The 20,403-nt window shown below is 34.8% G+C and overlaps 1 protein-coding gene across 2 annotated transcripts in view; it reads right to left on the reverse strand.

The window, feature by feature from the left end:
• Nucleotides 1-20,403, reverse strand: part of KCNT2 (potassium sodium-activated channel subfamily T member 2) — a 373,439-nt gene that overhangs the window by 109,906 nt on the left and 243,130 nt on the right. For both annotated transcript variants that reach the window (XM_032606842.1, XM_032606832.1), the window contains exon 14: nt 18,217-18,325. In XM_032606842.1, the coding sequence (XP_032462733.1) occupies nt 18,217-18,325 (109 nt within the window). The remainder of the gene's footprint in view (nt 1-18,216; nt 18,326-20,403) is intronic.

Genomic DNA, 20,403 nt, shown 5'->3' on the forward strand with positions numbered 1-20,403 from the left:
TGTTTACGTATATCATGTCATGCACGACCTATATGTAATACTTGCCTTATAGTCTCAGTAATACAGCCCACTTCATCCCCTTTATGATACCTGCTTGGCTCCTGTATGTAACTGACTTTGCTTTGTTTTTAAAATTATGAATACATACATCTCAAATTATCAGTTTGATTTTATAGGAAACATACTCTTAATTTCTGTCCATATCATAGCAATGGATTTCTTCCAATTGTGTACCAGTTAAGAAAAGATACTTCTTTGTGATAAAAGTAAGGATCTCCAAAAGAGATTGCCAGAAGTATTTTTTAAAAGAAGATAAGTTTATCACAGAAAGTACAGTTTCTTTTTTATTCTAGAATATTCTGCTCAGTGAGTTTGGAAATTTATTAAAAACTCAACTTATGACAAAATTTATTGTGAATATACAATAATGATTTTTCCCATTTTATACAATAAATTCCATTTACTTTTGGTGAATAAAGTTTATGAACTCTGTAAGTACAACAAATGCACCTCCTAGAAGAAAAGAGATGAATTTATAAAAATCAAAATATTTCATCATAACCTCTGTAGCTTCTGGATGGATTAAAGCAGACAAGTCATACTTATCATATTTTAAACTCTGAGTTTTGTCTGAAAACATTATAAAACACTTATAAACATTTTCAAAGTGTCAATAAATTTTTAAAAAACCATATATTTTCCATGTATGTTTCACTTGCACTTCATTCCTTCTTAAGGATGTTTAAGGGTTAAGAGTCTGAGCCTTGGAGTCTGACTGCCTGATGTGAACCCTAACTCTGCAATCTTGGGTGAGTTATTTAACTTCTCTGTGATACTTTACTTCTGTAAAAAACATTATCAGTCTCACTGGGTTGGAGAAAATGCAGTGAATCAAGTAAATCATTTAGCAGATGTTGGGAACACAGGAATCTTCAGTAAATGTTCGCATCCATTATTACTTTGCTGTTCTATCTTCCTCATTGCTGAATTCGGGAGCCATTTTCAACATTCCTAGTCACAATATGAACAGTATTGCTCTTAAAATCTTCACCCTTTCTTCTGTAATGTTAACATATTTTTTAAACTAGGAAAATAAAACAAAACACATTTGACTATTGACTATATATGGCTACACCTAACTACTACTTCCTAAGAATGATTGTTCTTGGTGGAGAAAACTCTTCCTTTGGCCAACAGAAATAAAACTATTTTTGGTATGTAACATATTGCTACTTGGCAAGATAGTACTTGGCAGAGATAGAATTCGTTTAAAGGGCTGAAAATGTAAGAGAAGGTGCCAGTAATTCATCAGGGTTTGTTTGTCATCCAAAAGGCCTCATGGGGTCAAATAATTGTCACATAAGGGCACTAAAAGCTATTCAAGAGAATCACAAATCTAATTCCAGCAGCTGAAATGGAAATACAATATGGTAACTTGGAAGGAAACAGAGAAGGACGGGGTCAGACAAGGACAGCTCTGATGAATTTCCTTAAATCACTTGCTGGTTCCAAGCTATTTTATACTGGCACCTTTTTACCAAACATCTTTAATGAATCTCTAAATTCAGCTAATTGTAAATATATAATTCTTTTTTCTTTCACTTCATGTTAATTACTTGAGAAATGTTGGAAATGAGCAACTCCATCTACTACTAATGGGTATGTCCAAGTCTCACTTATTAATTCCTACATGAAATATTTATTGAGCACTTGGGATGCGGCAAGAAAAGTTCTAGATTTCTAGGCGATGACAGTTGACAAAAAGGGCAGACATACTTTCTTTCTTGAATCCTTTAGTGGAGGAAAACTGACAATATAGCAAATTATGTGTTGGAAGTGATAAGTGGTGGGGGGAAAAATAAAGCAGAGAGGGAAATTGTTTTCAGGGGTGGATTGGAGTATAAATAGTATGACTGAGGAAGACCTCGCTGAGAGAATGACATTTAAGTAAAAATCTTGAAATGGATGAGAGAGGTAGTCACAGGGGAGAAGACTGTTTCTGGCAGAAGCAGCAGCAAGTGCTTCCCTGAGGCAGGGGGATGCCTGGTATGGCTGAGGAGAAGCAAGGAAGCCAGTTTGGCTGAGGTTGAAGAAGGAGGAGAAAATGAGGCCAGAGAAGTAACCGGCAGGGAGACAGGTCATGAAGGGATTTCTAAAATCTTACTACTTTGACCTTTGTAGGGAAAATTTGCAAAAGATTCTGACTTATACTTCGCAAAAATCCCTCTGGTCATTGTCCTGAGAATAGACTGAAGCAGCAGCAATGAGCAGTGAGGAGTTTATTGCAATGATTTAGCAAGAAGATGATGGCTTGGACCAGGTGAGATCCTGGGTGTGTTCTGCAAGTGGACCTGAAAGTATTTGCTGATGGAAGAGAAAAATAAAAATAAACACCTTAAGTGCCCATGGCCATCAGAAATATGAAAATTAAATGAATAAATATCCATACAGATAAAAGTGAAAATGTAAGTACTAATGCTTATAAAGCACCATGGGGAAATCTCAAATACAAAATGTTAAAAGGATTAAGTAGCTCTAGGTGGCTCATTTAGTTAACTAGGTCCTAGGGAAGAAGACACATAAATCAGAGATAGTATATGTGGGCTTCACAAACATGTGGAATGTTTATTTTTTCTAAATTTGGAATGCTAGGTTCATGGATGCTCATAATAATATTCTTATACCTTTGAATATCTGAAATATTTTCTAACAAATAAAAAATAAAATGCATCACCAAAGTGAAAACACAAACCAGGGCTAGTAGTAAGGATTTTAAGCTTTTTGTTGTTATATTTTTCACTGCTACCTTTCAAGGCAGCATTACAGGCTACACTATACAAGGCCTCCCTGCTTACCAATATTTTGAGACTAACATTTTATTTAGGCAGAAAGTAATATTTTCCCCTCTTACTATGAGGAATGTATCAACAATTTTTTTCCAGAAAGCTACCCAGTTATTCAATTTATTGAATAGTCCATCTTTTCACACGCTGGTTTAAAATAACTCCCCTATCAAACACCAAATTCCTGTTACCTATGGGCCTCGATCTCAACTTTCTAGTCGGTCAAATTGATTTGCCTCTACCCATTACCTAACACTACCTATGTCGACTATTGTAGCTATAAAATTGTTTCAAAATATATCAGGATAATCCCTCTCGTTATTATTCTCCTTCAAAAATTTTCTTGCTATTCTTGTCTCTTCATTTTTCCATACGAACTTAAAATCAGCTGGTTTACTTCAAAAAGAATACCTTTGATATGATTATTGGGATGATTAATAAATTTGGGTGAAATTGACAGCCTTGTGATATTGACAATCTTCATTTGTATGTTTATTACTTGTCTATTTCTTCCACTATCTCTCACTCATCCTGCAGCAGAATGTAAGCACCAGAACTTCTCAGTCCATTGTCTATCCTGATCTCTGTGGGATCTCCAGTAAATAGAACATCTTCTAGAGTACAGTGAATGTTCAAAAAATGTTTGTTTAATGGCAGCATTTAATTCTTCTGACAATCTGTGAGATGCATGCTAGTATTATGCCCATCACACAGATAAAGAAACTGAGGCTCAATGGTTTCAAGTCTTTGGTCTTGCCAGCATGGACAGACCAAAGAATTCAACCCAGGCAGTCTGGCTACAAACACTGCCCCTTACTCCGAAGCTTCAGTTCTGAGTAACTCCAATATTTAGCGTGAATGTGTAGCTGTTCTATTTCTTTTCTTCAGGATACTAGAATGTGAGAGCCAAATTTTCCTTTTACCCTTATTAATAATACAAGGCATTTTATAGCCTGTAGCTTTGTAAAAAACAAAAACAAAATAAAAAACTTCTGATTTGTCTTCAACTTACCATTCTACCTGAATTTTCTTTTGTCATTTCCCACTTTATGTATCTGGGGAGACTTAATTCAAGATTATTTTTGAATGAGAGGAAATGTATCATATAAATAAATAATATATTTCCAAATATTTTATACAAGAGAATTCTTTAATTCTACCACTTAAGTAGCTCTTAAGTAGCACTTACCTATTTCTCCACCATCCACTCTTACACTCCTAAAAACTGTGCTAACCCATCTCCTAGCTTCCTTGCTTCCTGTGTTGATTGGTGCTACATTAGGAGTGAATTTCAAAATCTCAAATCACTTCATGTCACTCTCCTGCTGAAAATAGTTAAAGGGCTTCCTCCTTCCATTTGAAAAAGGTGAACTTTCTTACCATCATTACAAAGCCCTCCTGACCTATGCCATGCCTGTCTTCCAAATTTCAAATATCATTCCTGTGTCGTTTCTCTTGAGCTCTCCAGCCATGAGCAGTCTTTAATTTCCCCTGAAGAAGAAACTCTCTTATCTTGGTCTTCTCACAATGCTGTTCTTTCTTCCTCCTATGCCTTCCTTGTTCCTGGACCCACAGCTCAGGCATTACTCTCTCAGCTGTGCAGTGGTGTACTTCCTTCATGATATTATAACACTAAATTGTATTAACTAATCCTTAATGTCTTGCTTCCCTGTGAAATAGGCCCCATGAGGAAAGGGATCATGTCCTGTTTACCACTGTATCTCTGAGGCAAGACATCTGTTCTGACACAGAGTAACTGCTTAATAAATGTTTTGTTAAGTGAACAAAGAATAACCTAACAATGTTCTTCATGCTCAGTTACTAAATGTTCTGCTTTTCTAATCATATAATTCCTTTCTCCTTCACCAGAATCAGGCCTCACCAATTACTTTCCCCATGATGAATTTGCTGTTAGAATGCGAGGAGGACCTTCACTGAGTTTCATAATCATAAATGGATATGAAATGAACTTAACCTCAGCAGCAGTAAACAACACGAAAGATATTAAGCCTAAAAAAGCAAAGAATGGAAAGCTCCGTGAAAAGCCATTTTAAAAAGACTTACTATGTGTTTACACTAATCAAATGAACATTTAGGGAAAATAGTTGGCTTGTGCATTTAATTCCTGTTAACCTCGAAGTAAACCCCAACCTGTAAAGTAGGATAGCCCATAGTCTATTTCATACACTTTCGAGGCTGCTCTACCATATTGACTGGTAATTAAATAGTAATAAATTCTTCCTAGACAGGTTTAGGTACACCTTTATTTTCAAAATAATGGCAGCTCCAGCTGTTTGTAAAGGTGTTAGTAGAAAAAGAAAGAAGGAAGAAGAGGAATATGAAAAGAAAATATTCTACTAAGAAAGTAAAGGAAGTACAGAACGAACGTGTATGCTCAGTACTTGAATCTCTTTAGATCTCTATTTGCCCTGAATAAAGGGTAATGCTGTGAAATCCATGCATCCAATACCATAGTCATGAGAGCCTTAGAATAATGTCAGTGGGAAGCTTAGAAGGAAAAGAAGCTTGTGCCTGCTCTTGTCTGCATTTTAAACCCTTAACAAAGGTCTTAGTGAGAAAAATATTTGGGAAAAAAAAAAAAAGGAAAGTGTAAGGACAGGTGATAGAGAATTGTTTATGAGAAAACAAACAAACAAACAAATGTCCGGGGAAGTAAATTACAACTTCCATGTTAAAATCTTCACGACCTTGTAGCCTTCAGCCATGCTCTGTCAAATCTCCATCCCTGTCCTATAATAATAATGTCTTGGGCAGATTCCACTTCTTTCAAATCATGTTCAGTTATTAAAAAACCTAATCCCATCTGATTTGAAACTCCAATCTTCCCAGGTCAGGCTAATTCTCCCTGGAATGCTGATGCTTAGAAGTGACTCTAACTGGTCAGCAATGGCCTCTGTGAAGGTGTCTTGTAGAGACATGTGAACATACTTTGTGGGGTATGAGGGGTGGGCCTCTGGGCACCATCAATGGGAAGCAAGAAACTGTCTTTCACTCTATCTCACCTACTTCCCAGCAACACATCCCATCCACCCTATGGCTGCTTGGGTTTCCTCACCTTGTAGGCAGAACCCTTAGATGGGGTACCACAGAGAGAGAGTGCAAATCTTTTTAAGCCATCAGCTGTGCTGCTGGAAACCCAAGCACGGGAGGGAAGGTTCTGCCATCTCTCTTTCTCAAATTCTTTTTTCTTCAAGTTCAAATAATCACAGAAAACTACATACGCAGATGTCCAACTAGGGAACGAATTGCTAGTTCCCACTTCCTGCAGATACTCCACGAGTATTAGGTCATTTTTTGGACTTCACTTCATGAGGCTGGGGGTAGGTGCAAAAACACTGTGCTGCACTACTGTTCCCTCTCTGATCTTCTCTTTCTACAGAAAGGTGGGGAGATTAGAAAATGGGATTCTTGACTCTTTTTCCTCCTTGGTTTTAGGTTATGGTCACCAATCCTGGGACAACATGAAAAGTCCCTCTCATGACCATAAAAGGCCAAACAGTGGGCAGTGACCCAATTCCTGGAAATCTCTGCCCCTTCCCCAAAATAGTTGTAATAATTCTCCCACTAATGAGCCTATGAAATTAGCCAGCCCATAAAGAACCAACCACCCCATATTTCAGGGCCTCTTTCACTCTCTGAGATGGACCACATTCTGTCTATGGAATTCTGTCTCTAAATAAACCCGCTTTCACTTTAAAAATAAATAAAAATAAAATAAAAATTTAAGAAAAGGTACGTTCGTTCTATCCTGTTTATTGTTCCCAAGTTAGAAATATCATTTGCTCCAGTTAACTTTTCAATGGTGCATAAATTAAATTTGACAACTGATTTTATTTTTCTTTCAAATGCAAGTTGCACATCCCTTGTTAACCCACGATTACACTTTCAAGGCAAACGGGTTTTTATTGCCAGAGAGCAAATTAACTCCCATACAGTCTCCTGTGCTTCAACACGACCAACCAGTTGGAACAGGACTGTCAGCTAATAAGTGCTTGGGTCTGCAATTTGCAGAAACGTGCTTCATACAGGCCTCTGAATGTAGTAAAAGAATCTGACATGGTTTTGGTTTTCAAAATTTCCCTACATCAGGGCTTCCCTGGTGGCGCGGTGGTTGAGAGTCCGCCTGCCGATGCAGTGGACACGGGTTCGTGCCCCGGTCCAGGAAGATCCCACATGCCGCGGAGCGGCTGGACCCGTGAGCCATGGCCGCTGAGCCTGCGCGTCAGGAGCCTGTGCTCCGCAATGGGAGAGGCCACAACAGTGAGAGGCCCGCGTACCGCAAAAAAAAAAAAAAAAAATTCCCCCACATCAAATTTTCCCAAAAGGAGAAAGTAAGAATCTAACTGGAATTTCCTGTTCCAGATACAATACCTTGAAGTCTTATTATACTGCACTCTCTGTTCCTATTTCAGGAATGTACTGAATGACCCTGCTCAGTAATGTGGTTTGCATTTTTTTAAAAACAGCATACAACCTTATTTGATGGACAATACCCTATTTTTATGAAGATGTATGTTTTTGTAAAACTCAAACTAATAACTTTTAGAAGGTAAAATTTGAATTTTACTTTCATATTTTCTTTGTGTATTTAAAGATGCCACCAAACTAAAGGTAAACTCAAGAAGTGTAGGCAGGCATTACTGCCTTCAAGATTGTACAATGAAATTATTAGTGCAAATCCATCTCTTCTACAATATTATATCTGTCATTTTAAACACCTCTGCATCGTAATTATTGGATTTAGTTTTGCTAGTACATTTTGTTCTCTTCAATCCTAAATAAGGCATTTAAATATACAAAAAACGGTTAGTTTCAGATTCACCAAAATTGACACAGATTGCCAAATTAGTTGCTTTTATATACTTATTTTTATTACCAAACTAAGTTATTTTCACATCAATGGGAATAAAGAACATATTGTCACAAGGTATCTTCGGTATAAAATCCATTCTTCAAAATGTAATAAAAGGCTTTACATATAACTGGAGGAAATCTTTGCCTTAGGAAAAGATGTCATTTAAATTTATACTTGCAGAGTTACATAAGATAAAATTTCCTTATGATGTTTTATTTTAAACATAAGAAAATCTATTACCTCATTATACTAGATTGAAAGTAGATGTAAAAAGTCTAAAACAAGTGACCCAAAGGTTTTAATATAACTGAAATTAATGTATTTTATTTAATTCCATACTCTAGTAGTTCACCAATTTAATGTCAGCTTGGTTCCAGATAATTGTTTATATTCTTTACAGGAGCCTCTCTGAAAACATACATGAATTACATTAATTCACAATTGTCCCAAGCTTTTACTTTATTTAAAAATTAAAATGGTATTCCAATTCCCTTTACTATTAATGTCAGGAATCTACAGTGAACACTGCAAAAGAAATGATTTTGACAAATTGTAGCCTGTGTCATTGAAAACATAATTGTAATTTATGGAATGGAAAGGGCATATTAGAGTAGACGGAAACTTCCACTACAGGTGAGGCTACAAAAGAGAGAGCTAACACAGAACTTTGGATGAACATTTATTCCTGCTGGTCTGGGGATCGATCTGACACACAAATTGTGTGTCTTACCTAGAAAGAAAAGTAGTCAAGTAGACTACTTTTCAAGTAGTCTAGTCAAGTCTAGTAGTCTAGTAGTCTAGTCAAGTCAAGTAGAAAGAAAAGTAGTCAAGAACTCCAAGTAGAGGAGGTAATAAAACTCAAGATTAAGTAATAAAACTCAAGATTTTTTTTCCCCCAGCTTTTTATGGTATCAGACATCAAAATAAAAACCTGAGTCCTAACATTAAAACCATGTAGAGGATGATAATCAATTTTCAGCCACTAGATGGAACCAGAAAGCTGTTTGCCAGTCTCAGGATAAGAAAAATTGCTGTGAAACTGAGGAGAGGAGAGAAATGCTATACAACTTTCAAGCATTCTTAATAGTGAACATAAACAGTGAACACCCTTTTGAAAGAGATTTCAAAGAGAAATGAAATAAAGCTCCACCGTTAAATTTGAAAGGCTGATTGCACATGAAAGTGGCCCAAACTCACTACCCTTAAAGTTTGTTCTTCAAAAATTCTAGTGCGGTTTTCTGAAGTGCTCACTTAACTCAAGAAGCCACCTAATTATCACACACACAAATCCTAAAATTCTGTGAAGACTTTTCACCTGCTTCTTAAACTGTCAGGTGAAAAATAAATGCATCTCTCATAATGACAATGAATTCTCAGCTCTTTAATTCCATTATTAAATAAGTCGTATCCCACTGATTTTAAACTGTTCTCCTTTAGCATTAATAAAAATCCATAGCGAAGGGGTACCTTCCCCCTCTCTCTCTCAGAACACAGCCTGCTTGCTTATGAATAAGTACCATACACTTAGCTTATGGTCAAGTGCTCCGTGCTCTTGTACATTTGCATTGCTCTGCTGTATCTGTCACTTTAGTTGAGAACATCATAGTGAAGTCTTCGGGAAAGTTGTATTCTATAAATATTAATATTTAGGGATATAGGAGTTTCATAAGCTCCTATTGTTGTTATTCACATTTTATCGTTTTGAGTATGTTTTTTGCTCTTTTAAAATTATGTGTAACTGGCAAGTTTCTTCACTGGCTGTCCATGTTGTCATTTGGTTTATTCTCAAGGTATGCAAACTAATCTTACCATAGCTAAAAGAAATTACATTAATAAAATAAATCTACTAGGGGAAACTTATAATACATTGCAAACATACATAAGCCATGTTTACATTGTATTCTGCCTTGTGGTTTTATTAGTTTTTGTGACCAGAATGGAACATTTTCATTTTTGTATTTCCCAAATTCCTAACACAGTGTCTTACACTGTATGAATGCATGTGATTGTTATCGTGGGATGAATGAATGAATGACCAAACCATAACAATATTTTAACTCTATTCAGTGCTATTTTTAGCATGGGACTTCATTCATAACTTAAATTGACCCAAAAAAAATGCTTCCAGATTCTGGGCTTCATTTGAAGAGTTTTGAGGTATCTCAATAAAAATGTGTTATCAAATTTTATTGCTATGTCATTGTAGGCATTTTCTATTGACCACCATCTCTGAGGTGTGAGAGAAAATAATTATCTCACAACAGATTCCCCACAGGGCTGGAAGTACAGAGTAGCAGTGACTATAGATACAGGTCTCTTGATTTTCCATTTTGTAGGCTGAGGATATTAGCTACTCTCCCTTCTACATCTCCTCCCTACTTTTCTCTAAAATATCATTTGCTGCACCTTTTTACATTGTTGAAAATGCAAATATCTGTATTTTGTTCCCTGGCTATAAATAAATCAATGGCTTCAGATAAAAGTGGAGAACCCGTTGTACATCTCAAACTTATACGTTACATGTCAATTATAATAAAGCTGGAAAAAAAAAAGTAGAGAACATGAGTTCAGTGATTACATTATTAGGATTATTGCAACATAGTTCATTTAAGAGTTCAGTGGAATGCTATAATTATATAAACTTCTCTGTATTCCCTGAGCAATTCAAGAGAGAATACCAAAAAAAAAAAATTCCTTACTTACTGACAACCTATTGTTCAGTATTATGGCACATTTTAATTTGATTTATTATAGTTTCTTTTTCATTTTCTTGGAGTTTATGACCACCTTTTTTTTTTCCAGTTGGGAGAGAAAACAGAAACTTCCTTTGCCACATCCCATTGTATATGTTGCTTTTAATCTAGTCCAGTCTCTTGTTGAGACTTGTCTGGCTTTTCCTATCTTGACCATAGGTTTTAGCTATGGCACAGACATGTGACCTAGGTTCTACCAATTGGACACAAATGCGAGAGTTTATTTTGGAAGTGAGCTAAATGAGGAAACAGGCAGGCAAGGGAGCATCTATATTGTTGAGATGTCTGGCTGCAGAGGTAGCTGGCTCCCAGGATGTTCAGAGGTCAAAGTTCCTTATTGGGTTAGCTGTGAGGTGGGGTAGTGGGAACTGTTCGTGCATGTTGAGCCTAAATAAAGGTTAACTTTCCTGTTCTATGAGTTATCTATATTCCTCCATACACCTCTTTATAATCAGACTAGCTCAATGAATATCCTTGCCTAAAGTTAAGAATCCTAGTCAATATTGAGATTGCTCTTCCTTTCTACAACTTTAAGAGAATTCTTCTTCATCATTACTGCTTTATAATTTGGCAGTGTTATGTCTCTAGGTGTGGTTCTCTTTCATTCATTGTCATTCACAAGCAAGAAACCCGGTCTATTTAAAGATTTAAATCTCCCTTCTTCTGTTATAATTTCTTGCATTCTATTCTCTCCATCCTTTCTGGAATTCCCACCAAATCAGATATTACCTCTTTAAGACTGATCTTGTGTACTGTGAATTATTTTTCCTACATATTCTATCTCTTTTTTTAAATCTGAAATCCTCAAGATTTCTACGATGTTATCTTTCAAGGTTTTTATAATCACTCTGTTAATTTCAAAAGGTCTTTACTTTCTATTTCTCTACTATAACTCCTTTTCGTATCTTCCTGGGAGTAATAATTACAATTATTTTTAGCTATTCTGGATTTGTGTATTTATGTATTATGGCTTTTCCCATTATTATTGAAGAGAAAACCATATACTCCAGAATCATAATCAACAAATTTAAGTTAAATATTCTGAAAATTCTCAACTCTACAAATAAAAAAATTCCTCAGCATTTTATTCCTTTGAACAATCATCATCACCCTTTCATAATCCTTCAGTATTCTTGTGAACTATTATTTATATTTCTCTACTGTTCAAAAATACATTTGAATTTCTTTTTAATGTATTTTTGTTCTCATTTACTGTGACTCTCCTTGCTTCCAAACATTTGACTCTCCTTTCAAATGTTATAGTTTTTTGACCTTAGAAAAAATTGTTTGCTAGTGAGTAGAAGACCCAACATCCCTATTATACCAAAACAATTCCAGTGTGAATACAGATATTGTTCTCTTCTAGCTGGATTTGTTCCCTTCATTTCAACCTGCATGCTGGCTGTCAGCAAATGTCAGGAGCCATATTTCAAAGTTCTGAGTATAATATATAGGGATATTAAATAGATTCCCTTCTCTGTGAATATGATTTGTTAATTCATATTACACAGGTTACATCTTATATTAAGCAAGAAGGGCTCAAACTATCTAGTCTGGGGTCTCTAAATGCCAGATTAAGAGCGTTGAACCCCAACCCCAAACTATATGCTGGCTTATAATTCAGACTAATTCATTTAGGAAAAATCTGATTTTTCCCAGTGGTAAATGTCTGACTAAACTTAATTATAGAGAAATGGTACTGTGGTGGATGAAACAGGGGTAACTTGTTCTGTATACAGAAATTCAATCAAAATGTGTCCTCTTTTTTTCTAGGTATCTTGCACCCCAGAGCCTCACTGGGGGCTGGGATTTTGTCCTGCTGTATCACCTTCTAAACATATGCTGGGATGGAGGTTTCATCAAGTTTATTTACTCACTTTCCATCTTCTAGGAATTCACTGAAATCTCTTCTTTTTCACTAATAAAAGCTTATGACTTTTATTTATTTGGTATCATTTCAATGGAGCAGATGAGGAAGAGCAGAGGAAGACTGTGGATCATAAACTACTTTGAACCAGGGGCCTCAATGAATCATCTTTAGTATATCCTTTACTTCATTTACTTAACTAGTGTTTTTTGAGCATTCATGCTGTGAAACACTATAGAAGGTATAAGAATGAGTAAGACATGTTCTCCACCTTAAACGAAATTATACCCTATTATGTAGGAAAAAATAAAAGGACCATAACACATGCTCTGGCAGAACGTCATAAAATTCTATGTGAGTTTGTAGAAGGGAAAGATCACATTAAATTGGGGAGTTTAAAAATATTCTTGAGGAGATAGAATTTTTGAATTCTAGCAAAACCCTCTAGGAAGGCAGAAAAAATTCAAGGCAGAGGGAACAACGTTAAAAAAAGATGTAGAAGGCGGAAACTGCAAAGTATATTTAGGATCATGTTATTTGGAGAACACGATACATATGAGTATCATGAGAAATAAGGATATAAAAATAAATTAGTACTAGAGCATACAGGGCTTTAAATAAATAAATGGATATACTTAAATCTAATTTGATAATGAAAGATGAGCTATTAAAGTCTTTCCAAGCAGAGGACTGTCAGACTGAGCAGGACCTGTATTTCTCAAGATATGTTTAATAGAATAATGTTCTAGTCAATCTTTTTTTTTTTTTTTTTTTTTTTTTTTTTTGCGGTACGCGGGCCTCTCACTGTTGTGGCCTCTCCAGTTGCAGAGCACAGGCTCTGGACGTGCAGGCTCAGCGGCCATGGCTCACGGGTCCAGCCGCTCCGCAGCATGTGGGATCTTCCCAGACCGGGGCACGAACCCGTGTCCCCTGCATCGGCAGGCGGACTCTCAACCACTGCGCCACCAGGGAAGCCCTCTAGTTAATCTTTTAATAGGCGTGATTAGGAAAGACATTTCTCGGGTAATCAAGCAGATTTTGGATACACCTAATAAAATGTAGTTCTGTGGAGATTTTCAGTCCATGTTAGTTTATATAAAAGAAAAATGAGTAACCTTCAGAGGTATATCGTTTCCCTTTCTTGCAATTACTCCATTCAGACCTCCAGTCTTGAAGTGTGTGTGTGTGTGTGCGTGTGCGCGTGTGCGTGTGTGTGATGGGAGAAATGGAGAAAGGGCCACCAGGGATATACAGACAATCTTTCTTAATCGCCATGATCAAAGAAGCAGCTTTCTGTGGAACCAGAACTATCTGCTGTGCAACAGAGCTTTCATTATTTTTCTTTCTTATCTTCCTGGACAAACTTAATGAAGTGGCGGCCTTCGACCAGGCTTCACTTTCTTATCATCTCCTTATTTGTTCACACTATCTCAAAATGAGAAAGTCTCCATCGTCCAAAATTGTTTTCTCAGAACTTCCCAGAGACCAGTGACCTACTAAGTCTGTTTGCGTCTTCTCCATCTTAAATCATCTGTATTGTCAACCATCCAGTTCTTTCTAGAAATCCTTGCTCCTTTTTGTTCTGTTAGGCTATACTATAGTTGCTGTCCTTTTCTTCCATCTGTTTCCTAAGGAAAAGCCTTAAGTGGTCATTTTCCCCAAATCCCCACCATTTCTGCTTTCACCTCTGTGGCCCTGAATAGCCCTGATCTCTCCTCCGGAACCAAGAGTAGCAGTAATTTCCACGAGCAATGATACCCGCATCAGAAAGCAAATAGATCCAATACCAAACTCCTTTCTCCTGCCAAAACCACACATTTTATAGTTCTCTACTGTCAAACCTCAGTGTGTAAATGGATTTTTTTCTTTTTTTCTCTTTTCTACATCCATAACTCATCAGTGGCCAAGTTGTGTAAATTCTAACTTTGCAATATTTTTCTTATCAATTCTCTCTTTCCTTCCCATTGAGGATCACTAAGAGCAAAAATATTACCTCTTGGATGGGACTAATGAAATAAATATTTTCATGAAAGTAAATGGAAAGGAAAAGAAAAAATTGAATTTTGATAGAGACAAAATGTCATCAAGATGGGCCAATTGAAGGTCTACTAACTGTTCTGATAATTTGGCATCTCCTTGCTAAAATCATCACCTGTTTGACAGCCTACAGTGATATCGATCCAAAGAATAAACTTCTGTTCCTCTTTCTAATGAGTTTGCCAAATAATTCAAAATGTTAATTTAATTGACAATAAGAAATACCTCTGCCAAGAGCACTGAGCCCTCAAATGTAAATGAAGTGAGTGAGAGGGGAAAACTATGAAGGGCTAAAATACAGAGTAAACTTGAATGAACAAAAGGAGCACAGTTATTCAAAGTCACCGAAAGTTAGCATCATCTAGTTGACTCACAGATCAAATAGAACAAGATGAGTACATTAACATCTAGGAAAAGAAAATGTAAGATCGTGACAGCATTAATGAGCCTTGGGAGATATTGTTCAGGGTCCCAGCTAAGTTGCTCCAGAGACTCCAAAATATTTTTAAAATTAATATTCCCCATAGAAAAGTACAGAGGTAGGCAATTCGTACTTAATATATGGTTTCCATCTTTCTCCCCATTATCACGGGCTAGAGGAAGAGAACTAAGAAAAGGACGAAGGTGTTTTTTAAGTGAGCAAATCTAATTCTAAGGCTGAATTAGGAACTCCATTCTCAGACCTAAGGCAGGTCTGTCACTAAAAGAGCTGACCTTTCTATCTCTAACTCCTGTTTCCTTTGTCTCTTTTATTTGTTCCACAACTCATATTTATTATTTTCCTTAAATACCCATAATCTACAGAGCACTTAATTTTAAAATATATTTTTAAGTTAGACTATTTTAGGTTTTGTATTATATTTATGTCTGTGTTTGTTGGATCTTAATGTGTTTAGCTTGTCAATATCAACTATTTTTAGTCAAAAATCACCATTAAAAGTTCATTTATGATATAATGAACTTCTAATAATATTATTCTCTCTCCTTTTTTAATGGGGAAATTTGAGTATTATCGTAAGCTTTTTTTCAACTAGTGGTTTGATAATCTTTGCATAAAGCATTTCCTAGACTATTCAACATTTTCCCCATTATACTACTTAATTCAGCTCCCGAGTTTGTTCTCTTATTATTAAATCAATATGTTTGAGCTCTCTGATTTCTGCTGATGCTCAAAGGCAAAATTTCAAACATATTCTGTTAATAACTGAATCTTCACTACACCTTCATTTAATTCATAATACAGAAGACAATACAAATTACTTTAGTCATACAATATTCTTAATAAAATATATTAGACATTTTAAATTAAGTGATCTGTTTGGATGACTATTTATATTCAAGTGATGGTATTTATCTGTTTAAAGATCTGAATAGGTTTTTCTTCAAAGGTGATATGAAAGTGGTCAATAAACACATGAACTAATGCTCAACATTATTAGTAATCAGCAAAATGCAAATCAAAACCACGAGACAGCACTTTACATCCACTAGGACAGTTATGATGCAAAAGGCAGATGATAACAAGCATTGATGAGGACATGAAGAAATTGGAACCATGATACACTGCTGTTGTCAATGTAAGATGCTATAATCCCTTCAGAAAACATTCTGGCACTTCCTAAAAAAGGCTAAATCGAGTTACCCGATGACCTGGCAATTCCACTCCTAGATATAGACCCAAAGAAATTAAAGCACATGTCCACACAAGAATCTTTACATTAATATTAAGACCTGACTTATTCACAATGTCGTAAACAGCCCAAATATCCATCCGCTGATGAATAGAAAAGTAAAATGAAATATACCCATACAATGGAAAATTATTCAGCTATAAAAAGGAACGAAGTAGTGATGCATATTACAATATGGATGAACTTTAAAAACATTATGCCAAGTGAAAGAAGCCAGTCCAAAAAACAAAAAAGCACATATTGTATGATTCCGTTTATATGCAATATGCATTGTCCAGAATAGGAAAATCTATAGAGACAGGGTAAGATTAGCCTATGGTTGAAAGAGTTTGGATACAATGTGGGCGGTTGCAAAAAGGTAAAGAATTTTTTTATGGGATGATGAAAATATTAGGAGTTAGCAGTGATAGTTGCACAGTACTATGAATATACTAAAAATATTACATTGTATACTTTAATGTGTTAATTTTATGGTATGTGAACTATATCTCAATAAAGCTGCTATAAAGAGAGTTATTTTGGTAGACTAAGGCATTTATTGTATCACTTAACTGAAAAATAATTTTGCAGGTCAATCTTACTTGTGGGAAATCCTTAATTATGTGGTAACAATGTATTCAACAACATCACTTTCATTTTTAATATGACAAAATTCATCAGAGTATATTAGGAAAAGTCCTATTTTAAGTGTCGCTGAAATTCTTTTTAAATTTATGTTAAGTGCAATTTGTTCACCAGGCAATATTGTGTGCCAATAAGTAATATTTACTAGGAGTTGGAAAATGTAATTTAACCGATCTATAAATACTAATGTGTGTTAGTGGTGATGGGCCTCGTTTTATCATTTGTGCAAGAGAGAAGCTGGGCTAGATATTCAGCTCTAAAGCTGTATGATTCTATGACAAAGATGGATGACAAAATAATGAAGCCATATGATAAGTTCTATGAACATTCAATTAGTCGGTGACAAAATAGCTTTCAGTATTTTATTTAATTCCATCAAAATGCTAAGTATGTCCATCAAAGAAAATCAATTTCATCCATGATCCTGTTACATCCTTTCCACTGCAAATCTTAAAGGCTTATAAATTTATAGAATAGAAACATTTATATTCAGAACTTTGAGAAAATTGCTCCTGGGAAAATCTTTCTGTCTCAATAGAACAGAGACGTAACTAGAGGTAAGAGAGTAAAATCTACTTAAAATACCAGAGGGCATTTACTGTTTTTCAATCAGCAATTTCCTCCGTCCAGTACTAAATCCCAGGAAAGAATGTTCCTTTTCCTTGACTTATTTGATTTGGCACATCACTTAAATAACTATTAATTAACTCACTAAATTTAAATTTTCATAACTATAAGCACCATGGTGGAATTTACTTAGAAAATCAACATTTTGTCTAAAATACCAAGTAAGGAATATGAAAAGTACGAAATTCAGTGCAACATTTGTCTTTAAATAAGGGCAGTAACTATGTTCGCTGATTGTATTTTACTCGATTATGCAAGTCAAAAACAACCTCTATATTTTATGAAACTCTATCAAAATAAACGAATAGGAAAAAATGTTTTGATGATATAATTTCCCTCAATACCCTGAAATTCATATTAAATATTATTTCTTTTATACTACATTAGCTGATTTTATCAACTACTTTGTTATCATTCCATAATAATTATAAAATTTTAATTTTGAGCTCATTTGTGCACATGTAACTTTCAGATAAAAACTTACCTCAGAAACAGAAAAAAACCAGCTTTAAGGCCATACAGTAATGACTGCTGTCATCCTGTTTTTACAAGTTTTATTTGAGAATTACTAATCTTGAAAATAGAAACAATGCCCTAATCCTAGGCCTAACAAGTGATGAAGACATAAAATTTAGGATGAAACAAATTATATCAAGATTAGTTAGAAAAGACAGCAAATCACTGTCAATTTCCTATATGGCTTGGACCCTATAACAGTTTTGTATTTGTCTGTCTCTCTACCTATCTATCTGTCAGATGATGATAACTCACACAAATACAAGTATAGGTACATATCTAGCTGTATACCTAGGCTTACTACTGTATTTCTAAATCACATAACTGCACTTATATGTTTTATAATTTAAAATGCATTATCTTAAAGAAAAAATATACTTACTGCCCTCTAGAGGTATGAACCAGTAGTGTAATAAGTGTAGATGTTGCTGGGCATATACAGTTTAAAGCTAACATGGCGTATTTAAACTCTTCTTCACAAACAACATGATCTGTTTGAAATAAAATAGGTAAATTAGAATAATTTACCTTGGGATAGTAGTATTTTAAAATAATATGAAAAATAAAACAATGAATAAAATTACAAAACTTTCCATATAAACACACTTGTTTTAGAGAGGTTTTTACATGCGCAAATTTATCCCCAGGAAAAATGATTCATAAGAGAGAGTACTAGACTATGAGGTAAGTTATTGAGGTATGGAGGATCTGGCCCCAGACCTGTCTTTACTAAAATTGACAGCCTTTGGCAAAATGCTTATTTTTCCTGTGCCTCATCTGTACAAGGAGGTAACATGTAGGTAGGTTAGAGGTACAGTCTGGATAATAAACCAGAGACTATATAAAGTCTCTTTTACTTCTGATAATTCTATGGTATGAAATACAATAGTACTGATTTATAACATAATTGATTTATCAACTTCATAGTCAACATAAAGACTTAGAAAGTGATCATTAAAAAATGTGGCAGATAATATTTGCACAACATACAAGTAATAGATTTTTATAATCAAAACAACCATAATTACCAATCAATAAAAATTAATCCTGAAATAAATATAAATTTAAATTATACTTTAACCTCAGGACCTAGGTCAAAAATTCAAAAGATGATAGAGTCCAGTCAGAAAAGATAATAAATGGTATAAAAAGAAATCCAATGACATAAAAACAATAAAGAGTGTTACAAAAGATGGCACGTAAGGGGGCGCAGTCATATTAAAGGGGGGTGATGCTACTCAGTCCAAGTATATTATTTTCATGCAAGAATGAGGGCCCGGATGCCATATACTTAATTTTCCACAGAAATCATATTTTAGAGAAGCAATTAAAGTTTGTTTGGGAAAAAAGCTGTTTGTTTTGGGGAAAAAAACTTCCCTTCCAAGTAAACTACTATAGCTGGTATTGGAAATAAAGACTGTTTAAAGTTCTAATTAAATAAATATTCTTAGGCAGAAAATAGCAGTTTTAGCTAAGTTAAGAAATAGAAGGTTGAATAGGTGAGTCGGATCTATAAAATGAATACATACACCATACAATTTATGAAGAAACAAGATTACTTGGGAAATCGTTCATCAAATGCTCCAGACAGATAAATAATAACATTACTCCAATTTGTATAACATGAGTTAGCATATGAAAGAGCCCATTATTTTTTTCTTTTTCCTTCATTTCCTTATTCATTTTTTTTCTTTCATCTTTTATGGAAGAAATTATATGCTATGGTTACATACCAGGATTTACTCTTAAAAAAATCAAGAATCTGCTAACAATGTCTCTTTCTTTGTTTCTCTTTCATCTTTTTTTGCTTGTCAAATATATTATAATGATAATTTTTAAGGAAAATCTCAAAAACACATAACCATGATAATATTTGGCAGGAAGGCAGGTAGATTCAAAATCCAATTTTGAATGTGGAAAAGTATACAAAAATATTTGCAAAATAACAGTGACTTAAACCACTATTTCGATATTTCTCAAAATAATTTTTGAGTGTGTATGACCTATCTATGAAAATAAAGTAACAAAACTGGTAAATGAAGAGTGTTATTACTTTAGAATCATATGATAGCCATACATATGGGGTCCATAAATCTTAAACCATAAATTGAACATATGATTTAAGAAAAATGTTTACACATATTATGACATGAGATAGACTACCAGAAAATTTAGAAGGTAAGTTTACCATATATGCAAAACCACATGCAATTATTAACTTTCCCTTGGTTTAATGTACAAACCGTCTTTCTTCTAGTAGGGGACCATGAGAAAATGTGATAGCTCTGTGACAGCTGAAAAATATTCCATCTTAGTTCCCTTCAGTGGTTAAAAAGTAAAAAATTGGGTCCCCTTCCTTCCCTTTTCCTCACTTAATGTGTTCATCTGTGTTTGGTTGGGAATGGTTGATGGAAGATCATGTTGCACTCGCTAATTTTTCAAAAACTATACTAATCTGTGGGAAATGGAAAGAAGGGAAAGATTAGTAAGTTTTAGGTACTAATTTTTATTTCTGTATATGCTTTTTTCTACAAGTAAGTAAAGTTTTTACAGTGTCTATTAGCCTATC

Source organism: Phocoena sinus, chromosome 1 (assembly GCF_008692025.1).
Source record: "Phocoena sinus isolate mPhoSin1 chromosome 1, mPhoSin1.pri, whole genome shotgun sequence".
Lineage (NCBI taxonomy): Eukaryota > Metazoa > Chordata > Mammalia > Artiodactyla > Phocoenidae > Phocoena > Phocoena sinus.